Genomic DNA, 10427 nt, shown 5'->3' with positions numbered 1-10427 from the left:
TATCTGATAATTAATGTGGAGGGGAAGAAGACTGGGAGGGAGGTGAGGTGGGAGGGAGGGAAGAAAGTGAGGGAGGGAGGGAAGAAGGAAGAACACTCCTCACTTCCCACATATACATACATACACCCCATGTACACATATGTAAGTATATATATATGTATCTATGTATGCATGCCACCCTACACACACACACACACACACACACACACACACACACACACACACAACACCCAAACACTTTTATTTTTCAACTCAATTTAATTTTTTCCTTTTCGCTTTAACAAAATCCTAGTGGCACAGTGGAGGCAAATATATTAGGTCATCAGAGGCCATTAACGCCACTAATAGAGGCTCTCACGCCACATTAAAGGTGTTATTGGAGTCTTATGTTAACTCTGAGAACACTGGCTAATGTTCTGTTCAACACGGGGCTGAGTGAGTGAACAAGAGAACAAGTTTATAAATAGATTGAAGTTATTAGATAGTGTATTTTAACTTAATGGAACCTAACCTAACCTAACTTATCCTAACCTAACTAAGCTAAGTCATCAAACTCATGAAATATTAACCTTTTCTTGTTTTCCAGGTAGATGGCGTTATTAAAACCTAACCTAACCATAACCTAACCTTTACCTAATCTAACCTAACCTAACCAACCGCTCCACATGGAAGAGTTCTCGACGGTAATGATCTGGTAACACTGACGAGACCCATCTGACGCCAGGCCACCACACTCTCCCTCAGCAGGTCGCGACTGACGGGACCCATCTGACGCCAGGCCACCACACTCTCCCTCAGCAGGTCGCGACTGACGGACCCATCTGACGCCAGGCCACCACACTCTCCTCAGCAGGTCGGGTGACCGACGGGACCCATCTGATGCCAGGCCACCATACTTCCCCAGCAGGTCGCGACCGACGGACCCATCTGACGCCAGGCCACCACACTTCCCCTGCAGGTCGCGACTGGACGGGACCCATCTGACGCCAGCCACCACATACCTCCTCAGCAGGTCGCGACCGACCGACCCATCCATCGCCAGGCCACCACATTCTCCTCAGCAGCCACCGATGGGACCCATCTGACGCCAGGCCACCACACTCTCAGCAGGTCGCGCAGACCGACGGGACCCATCTGACGCCAGGCCACCACACTCTCCCTCAGCAGGTCGCGACTGACGGGACCCATCTGACGCCAGGCCACCACACTCTCCCTCAGCAGGTCGCGACTGACGGGACCCATCTGACGCCAGGCCACCACACTCTCCCTCAGCAGGTCGCGGCCCACCACCTAATTAACACCTAGCTTCTCAAGTTACGACCTGAAGGTATACTTGATACTTCTCTTGGGTCTTGTAGCTGGATTTTAATGTAGTCGTGGGTTAAGTTTAATCCATTAACTCGGGTTAAAGTGGATTTATTCATTATGGTGCAGTTTTAATGTAGTGGGATGACCTAACCTGACCTAAGCTAGCATAACCTAACCTAACATGACATAACCCAAGTGTGTGTGTGTGTGTGTGTGTGTGTGTGCGCTTATAGAGAACAAAGGGCACTATCTTAAAGGAAAAGCTTAAAAAGAGACGTAGAGGAAAATGGAGGAGAAACTGTTCTGAAAGCAAGAACTGATTTCAACGTGTGGAGAGAGAGAGAGAGAGAGAGAGGAGAGAGAGAGAGAGAGAGAGAGAGAGAGAGAGAGAGAGAGAGAGAGAGAGAGAGAGAGAGAGATAAAAGACAGGCAGACATCACACCACCCCCAGCACCACTACACTCCCCACCCCCCCACACCACCCTACACATCACCACCTGAGGCCTCACATCAGACACGCCCCATTATCATCTGTGAGTGGCTCTGTGTCCGCCACCAACGCTTCCTGGCATCATGCTGGAAAGGATGGCAAGCATCACCCTCCCCACCCCCTACCCTTCCCCAGCCGCTACCCCACCCTACCTTCCATCTCCTCCCACACACACACACACACACACACACACACACACACACACACACACGCACACTAAACCCATTACAATAGCCAAGACACAGTATCCACGGCCACCCTTCCCTATACATTCCCTTGAGTATAATATCATCTACCTTATCAGCGAGGAGGTTTGGTAAATTACCTTCCGTCTACCTGAAAAATATCCAGGTATTAGTGGCTTTTGTGTTGTGGCCCAGAGGGAAAGAAGTCGTTGTGTATGTCTTTACCACTATTACCATTATCATCACTACCACTATCATACTCACCATCATCACTACTACCACCACCTCACCATCACTACATTACCACTACCACCCTCACCACCCCTACTACCATCATCACCAGCACCATAACTACCAATACTACCATTACCACTACCATCATTACCACTACTATCACCCCCACCTCACCACCATCACCATCACCGCCATAAGACGTCAGGGCACTACTAGTAAATATCCTCCACTCTCTCACAGCCACGGAGCTCCCCTCTGCCTTATATTCACACTGATGAGGCTCCTGTGTTGTGGTAATGGTGCCATGGTGCCATACTCCTCCTACCTTAGGCTACCATTATGGTCTATAGGGAGGGAGTGGTGGTGATGGAGGGAGGGAGTGGTGGTGATGGAGGGAGGGAGTGGTGGTGATGGAGGAGGTGGTGTGGTGGAGGTGGTGATGGAGGTGGTGGTGATGGAGGAGTGGTGGTGAAAGGTGGTGTGGAGGGAGGGAGTGGTGGTGATGGAGAATGGTGGTGGAGGTGGTGATGGAGGAGGAGTGGAGGAGTGGTGATGGAGGGAGGGTGGTGGTGGAGGAGAGGTGAAGTGATGGAGGAGGTGGTGGTGGTGATGGAGGTGGTGAGGTGGAGGGAGTGGTGATGGAGGAGGGTGGTGGAGAGGTGGTGATGGAGGGAGGGGTGGTGGTGATGGAGGGAGTGGTGGTGGAGAGGGTGTGAGTGGAGGTGTGGTGGTGATGGAGGGTGGTGGTGGAGAGGGTGGTGATGGAGGAAGAGAATGCTAGTGAAGGAAAAAAGAGGATGTTGGCGAGAGAGGGAAGGAAGCAGTGTTGGTGAAGGAGGCAAGGAATGTTCAGTGAAGGAGGAAGGAAGGAATGTTGGTGAGAGAAGGAGGCACAATATCATCGTACTGAAGGAGATTAAGAATACGACGTAAAGCCTGGGAAGTAAATTGAGCGTGGGTGACGATGTCCGTAGAGTTACCCAAAAGATTACGAGTTGAGCCCAGGGAGGTCTTGTAGGTTATGGTTAGGTTAGCATTACGTTATGGTTAGGTTAGGTTAGGTTAGCGTTAGGTTAGGTTAGGTTAGCATGAGGGTGTCTATTCTTCAGGTGATGTGTACTGGTGAGGACGTGTATGTTAGATGGTTGGCATTTAATAAGTTGAGTTGAATGACACTTGTTTATTGATTTTAATTGAGGGGAGGAACTCACACACGCGCGCGCGCACGCACACACACACACACACACACACGCTCACACACACACACACACACACAGGCTCCTCCTCCTCCTCCCCTTCCTACTCTCCCTTCTTCCTCCTCCTCAAGAATTACGTCATCAATGTGAACAGGTAAACTAATTAACATAGGTGGTTAGGTAAACATAGCCAGTCCATTTAATTAAACCAAAACCTAACCTACCCTGTCCACTCGCCCCTGTTGTTAAATGTTTGTTTTAAAGCGGAGATACAGACACTTATTATTATTATTATTATTATTATTATTATTATTATTATTATTAGTAGTAGTAGTAGTAGTAGTTATTATTATTATTGTTCTCACTGGTATTGTTGTTGTTGCTGCTGTTATTACACCCCCACCACACAACACCATTAGTCCACATCACCTACGTCACACAACACTACACTATCCTCAATATAATGTATTAATAAATTGCTGTATTTCCCATGATTCAACTCTCACAGGCTAGCGATAAGAGATTTTTCTCTAAGCCTTCACAACACTCGCCCGCCAGCACCGCTACAGCCAATTTGGGTAATCCACCAATCCCATCGCAGTACAGAGTGAGGGCCGGTTATGAGTGGCTGGGTTTGTAGCTTAGCCATAACTGGACCTTTATTGTTTTTGTGGGGATTTTGCCTCAAGACCAATATGATTTTTATTTTTAGTCGGTTTTGTTGTTTTTTACTATTTTTTGGCGATTTTTTATAGGTGGGCTGTGGTCGCCATCCCTCAGAGACTCTACCACCATGGATTATTATATTGTAAAGCCTCCAATTACCTTTTAATCAAGTATGTTTACCCAAAATAACTACAGAAAACTACAGTGATTCTACCTTTTGTGTAGAGTAAAGTAAGTCATTTAGACGTCACCTCCACATTCTTATTTAGGAGAAACACTTAACGCTACAAAACTTTGAGAATCCTGGCCAAGACGCGTATGTTACCTGTTATGGCGGGTGATATGGTCAAAGTCTGACTACTGGCTCGTTTCTGGCTTATAATTGGTAGTTTGTTATCGTGCGAACAACTTGGGAAGGTCGTTAAGGAGAAGGTTGTGTCAGAACTTGTTTTGGGTAGTTAGGAGGTTACTTGATACTTGTAGTGTGTGTGTGTGTGTGTGTGTGTGTGTGTACAATGTATGTGCATTCTTTCTCTCTCTTTTCCTCTCCACACTTACCTCCCTCTCCTCTCATCTGTCTGCCTCCCTCTCTCTGTCCTCCCTCTCTCTGTCTGGCTCTGCCTCTCTCTCTCTCTGTCTGCTCTGCTCTCTCTCTCTGTCTGCCTCTCTCTCTCTCTGTACTCTCCTCACCTGTCTGTCTGCCTCTCTCTCTCTCTCTCTGTCTGTCTGCCTCTCTCTCTCTCTGTCTGTCTGCCTCCCTCTCTCTGTCTGCCTGCCTCCCTCTCTCTCTCTGTCTGTCTGCCTCTGTCTCTCTCTGTCTGTCTGCCTCTGTCTCTCTCTGTCTGTCCGCCACAACACTCGCCCCATCTAGTGGTGCTCACAGCTGTCATAAGCACCAGCATGTATCACGCACCTCACCTAACAATAAAACAATGTGGAATGAATATTGTTTATGCCGTTTATACCCACGCGCGAGGAGGAATTTGGTGATCTGTCTGTCTGTCTGTCTTCCTGTCTCTCTGTTTTCCTGTTTATCAGTCTGTATGTCTGTCTATCTTCTTGTTTGTCTGTCTGTGTCTTTGTCTGTCAGTCTGTCTGCCTTCTTGTTTGCGTTTTTGCCTTTGTCTGCTTAGGTTAGGTTAGCATTAGGTTAGGTTAGGTTAGTGTTAGGGTGTCTAATCATCAGGTAAATCATTAACAGGTAATAATCTGGAGTGATATATTAACATGTTTTTATCACGTGGATAATTTAACAGTTCCTGGACTTGTTAAAATGACAATTGTATTCATTAATTTGTTTCTCTCTTTCAGATCCGTCACTCGGGCCGTCACTAATTACTGTCACTCAATACCGTCACTCGGGCCGGCACTCATTACCGTCACATACTACTGTTACTCATTAACGTCACTTACAACTGTTACTCATTACCGTCACTCAATATTACCATCACCCACTAACATCCACCAACTCGCACCACCCGCTAACATCCACCCACCATCATCCACAAACACTCACCCACCATCATCCATTCCCCCGAGAAGCCAAAAGGGGGGTGGGGGGGGGGGTATGGTCGTAGGTGGGTAGGTAGTGGGTATATTACTATGGATGACGTCACCTTCCTCTCCACCAATACCCTGCCCAGGTGAGTCCTCTCTTATACACCTTTACCTGTGTTAATTACCCCCCACCCCCCTGTGTATAGATGGGGGGGGTGATGTTGATTTTGTCTTTACTGTATGTCATTCCTAGTCTATTGTTTGATTTATTAGTATACATAATACATATACATACATATATACATACATACATACAAACATACAAACACACATTCACTTATACAACACTCACACCTACACATACTTACATAACACACATACACACACATACATACACACATACACGTAATGATAAACTTTCTTTCGTCCAAAAATTGTTATCAAATTAAAATTCTTAAGGAAATAAATGAGAAAAAATACTTCACCTCCCCACTCGCTTCCGGGAACATGGCGGACCAGTAGTGATGAAGACGCAGTTTTTCGTGAGTTTTCATAAATTAATGGACAGGTTGAAGCAATAGTGAGGCAAGAGGGTAGAATAGTGAGGCAAGAGGGTGGGATAGTGAGGGAAGAGCCTAGGATAGTGAGGAGAGAGAGAGAGTGAACTCCAGAATGTGGCTGAGTCAGATATATTGAGCTGGCTCAAGTGGCCTGCATGACTCTCTCTCTCTCTCTACTTAGGAAGTTGGCCCAGGGTGAGCGCGATTCACTGGTGCCCCTCAAGTCTTTCACCTTGCATAAACTGAATTACCCCTGAGGCCATGAGGTAAACTTGTACCCCTGAGGCCATGAGGTAAACTTGTACCCCTGAGGCCATGAGGTAAACTTGTACCCCTGAGGCCATGAGGTAAAGCATTGTACCCCTTTGAGGCCATAACTATGTACCTCAGCTAATAACCAAAGAAAATCTTAAATTTATAAATCATTTTATGGTCTATTAATGGATAAGGGAAGTTAATAGTTACTGAGGTGATGTAGACTTGAAGTTGTGTAAATCATTAGTGTTTTGACCTGTTCCTGGTGGTGATAATGGTGTGTGTTTCTCCCCAGGGCTCGTGTGTCCCGCCAGAGGTTGTCAGCGTCGCTACGTGATGAACGGACTCGCTCTTCTTCCTCGTCGTCAAGTTCCTCCTCGTCCTCCTCCACGTCATCATCGTCGTCTGTGTCCAAGGTGGCCATCATCGCGGCCGTCAACAACAACACTACTGATGTGCCTCACACAGATGGCCCACCCTCAGTGGCCTCCTCCCCCTCCTGCTCTTCTCCCTCTTCCTTGTTTTCCTCTCCCTCCTCCACCTCCTCTACCTGCGAGGTCAAGAAGGAAGGTGGAGGTAGAGGCAGTGAGACACACCTGGCCTCTCCCAGTGTCGAGGACGAGGAGTCGAGTGCCTTCGTGTCGACAAGTGAGGTGGTGTCTCAGTCGACGCCGTCAGCGGGGACCTCCCACATAAAACATGTCGAACCCATCTTTCTCCGCTGCCCTAAGAGAGTGGAGGAGAACCTGGCTGCCTCTCACTCCTTCGTCAGATCCCGCGAGGAGGCGGGTCCTCACGCCCTTAGAGGCGTCTTGTGCCACAGCAGCAGGCTCAACGATCATAACACAGCTGGAGACGAATTCCAAGTGAGATTAAACGCAGTCCTCCGCTCAGGCCGACGAGAGAGTGACATGTGTTGTAAGTATTCGTCCTCGAGGATTCCGGAGACGAGATATGTCGAGGACGAGTTGGTCTCGTCGTCTCTCTCGGAGTCGTTCTCGTCTTATCACCCTCACTACCCCTGTGATCGCCTCGAGGCCTCTAAACCAGCAGAAAACTACGACTCCTGGAGCCCTTACGAGGAGTCCTCGAGTCAGCACTTGTCCCAGAGCTGCGACACAAGTGGGCACTCAGGCACGGACGTCTCCAGGTTGGCCTTTCAGACCCCAGCTTCCAGTGGACGAGGCGACCAGTGTCCCAGCCTGTCAGGGATTCACCCAGAGTGCTACTCCACCTTCTCAGAGTCCGAGGACGATCCACAGCGACCAGACGCCCCCCTTTACCCCAGGGCCCCACGGTACTCCATCTTCACTATAAGTGGCACTCTGGCGGACCCCTTTGGTACCAGCGCCAAATATTCCCTCAAAAGCCTTTCAACAGCTCACTTCTAATGTCAAGACGTACTTACATTTCTCTCTCTCCCTCAGAAATGTTAGTTCAGTGATATAAACCTTATTTTCACGGTAAATTAATACAGTAGTATAATCAATATGGATCAACGTGAACGTCCTGAGAATTATTTTATTTTTATATTCTCCAAATTTTTCAGTAGCGTGTTTGAAATCAATTGATTTTAAAAATTCAGTATTTTATAATAAGAAAACGACTTTTTGTAACGACAACAACAATTAATGTGCCTGAACGAATATTTTCTAAAGCATTTTAAAATATTGCTGTAGAGATTATTTTATAAAAGCAAAAATCAGACTGCGTAACACAATCAAATAATTCACAGCTCGAATGTACAGTGCTAGGCCGAGGGCAACACGCACCACAAATGCCACAGTGGAGGAATCGGCCGTCACAGTTTCATTGGTCGTGGGGAAACCTTGCGTGTGTGTGTGTGTGTGTGTGTGTGTGTGTGTGTGTGTGTGTGTGTGTGTGTGTGTGTGTGTTACGGCTGGTTGAATCTTAACCTCTCTACATCAATATCTACTTTATTTTCCCTTACTTCATGTTCATATATATTTACAAATCCCTCTGCCAATTTTTCCTCCTTTATCTTCCTACCAAATTATCTGAGAACGTTGTCTTTCCATATCTCTACCTGTACACACCTGACACCCACACCTGTACCTACCTGACACCCACACCCCTACACCTAACATATCAACACCTATATATGTGTCTTGATATCCCGGAGATGATCAAAACCTAACCTAACCTAACCTAACCACACCTTTATAAGTGTTTGAGTCTGTCTACAGATTTTCTTGTAGTTCAATATGACTACAATGACCTTTTGCTGTAGTTAGTAATGATCTGTAGCTGTAGTGTTGAACAGTATTGTAGTAATAGTGTAGGAATTTATTAACTAGGACTCAAGTACAGTAGTAATAAAATATAATGGTAATCAGATTATATACTGTATAGTGAACTGACAGTCAGAATAAGCATTTTTACCTAGAGATTAATATAGAATTTTGATAAGTATTTTGTATTTAGAAATTGATATAGAATTAATAGAATTTTGATATAAAGTATTTAAAATTTTTAAGATGATTTAGGAACTGTATTGATATTAAAGAATTAGTTTTGTAGTCAGAATATAACGATGTTTATATTGAAGAATTAGAGTTTGTATGTCAAGTAATGATAATTCTGTAATATACATTTTGTAAGTAAATGATTAGTTTATATTTTGTAAGTTTAGATAAATCAGTACATCAATTTCATAAGTGTAAGTATACTTATTTAGTAGTATACATTTTATATAAGTTAAAGTATATTGTATTTATTCTTACTGTTGTTTTAAATGTGCAGAGTATTTTACTATGGTACATCAGACCTGTAAGAAAACTCCCATGTTGGTCTCTCCCTCTCCCTCCTCCCTCCCCTCCCAACACAAACCAACATCACCCATCAGCAACACACAGAAGAATACAGTAATACAGTATATGTTTATTCCTTGGACAATGGATACAAATGCTAGTGGATCTCATATTACAGCATGTATAGGTATTCATTCATACATGTATATTTTGAAACTCTCACACATATTCATGAAAACATCTGAAGGCTGACATAACTGTATTAAAGGAACACAGTAGAGTATACGTGTGGTGTGGTTGGTAACAAGAGGGTGTGTGTGTTGGTGTGGACGTGAGGAGAGAGTGGTGAGGGGTGAGACCTTATGAAATATGAGGGAGGAGAGGAGAGGGTGAGAGGGAAACGAGGGTGAGGCAAGAAAATGAGGGAAACATAGGAAAGGGAGTAATGGGATGAGAGAGAGGGATGAGAGGGAGGAATGAGAGGGTGGAGGAGAAGGTGAATCAGAAGGGAAATACGTCTATACCACACACACACACACACACATGAGGATATATCCACATTTAGGTATACTGTATACAATTCCTCCATCAATGAATAACACCATTGCCTATATCCCCTAACACAGTCTCTTGTTCTAGGAAAAAAAATGACTGGAAGAACATACATAACATCCCAAACTGTATTATGTAACTGTTCATCCTGTGGTAAGAATTGAACTAGCGTATACTCTAAACTTTGTGTTAAAACTGAGATTATAGAATAGTACCACTTATCATGCTTGGGATCTATGAGTCTTGTTCTGTAAATGATTTATCACTACTGAGTATAATTGATTTTTTCACACCCACAATATATGGCTGGAATATATAGTACTAAATGCATAATGGTATATAGTGCAATGAATATATGGGTGATTTATAGTATATACAGAATATATGAATTGATAAGTTACTGTATACTGTTTATTTTGCCAACCTGTATATCTGCCCTGTGTAGGTTGCTTGATCTCTCCATAACTCCTCTTAGCTACAGTATATAACTGGAGACAATATTCATGCTGTAGAGGAAATTTTGTAGAGATGTAGTCAAATAATATAGTTTATCAGTTATTAAGATGCAGTTAATGTCTGCATACAAACTGTCTTTAGAAAATGTATTACAAAAATAACAAACTATCGATTTACCTTATAAAAGTTGATACAGAAGTTGGATACAAAAACTCGAATACTCAATGGAAATTATGTAAAACTTGTGTTGCATCGGA

The 10427-nt window shown here is 44.8% G+C and overlaps 1 protein-coding gene and 1 long non-coding RNA gene across 3 annotated transcripts in view; both read left to right on the top strand.

Moving 5' to 3' along the window:
• The window catches only part of LOC121877934, a 13183-nt gene extending 12371 nt beyond the window's left edge, over positions 1-812 (top strand). Inside the window, exon 3 of the long non-coding RNA XR_006091065.1 lies at positions 587-812. This is a non-coding gene — a long non-coding RNA (uncharacterized LOC121877934). The remainder of the gene's footprint in view (positions 1-586) is intronic.
• A 316-nt stretch (positions 813-1128) lies between these two features.
• Positions 1129-10115, top strand: LOC121877929 (uncharacterized protein DDB_G0271670-like). 2 transcript variants are annotated; one of them, XM_042383891.1, is made up of 4 exons: positions 1129-1221; positions 1276-1327; positions 5391-5722; positions 6687-10115. In XM_042383891.1, exons 3-4 carry the CDS (start codon positions 5682-5684, stop codon positions 7780-7782), a joined length of 1137 nt encoding a protein of 378 aa, XP_042239825.1. In that variant the 5' UTR covers positions 1129-1221; positions 1276-1327; positions 5391-5681; the 3' UTR covers positions 7783-10115. The 2 variants fall into 2 exon arrangements, with proteins under 2 accessions (XP_042239825.1, XP_042239824.1); XM_042383890.1 differs by having other exon boundaries at positions 1129-1327.
• Positions 10116-10427: the final 312 nt, after the last annotated feature.

Source organism: Homarus americanus, unplaced genomic scaffold, assembly GCF_018991925.1.
Source record: "Homarus americanus isolate GMGI-L3 unplaced genomic scaffold, GMGI_Hamer_2.0 scaffold30620, whole genome shotgun sequence".
Lineage (NCBI taxonomy): Eukaryota > Metazoa > Arthropoda > Malacostraca > Decapoda > Nephropidae > Homarus > Homarus americanus.
This window is presented reverse-complemented; position numbering and strand designations above follow the sequence as displayed.

Coding starts and splice junctions, on each gene's coding strand:
- LOC121877929 (XM_042383891.1), top strand. CDS start 5,682: ATGGATGACGTCACCTTCCTCTCCACCAATACCCTGCCCAG. Junction 5,723..6,686: donor TCCACCAATACCCTGCCCAG/GTGAGTCCTCTC, acceptor GTTTCTCCCCAG/GGCTCGTGTGTCCCGCCAGA.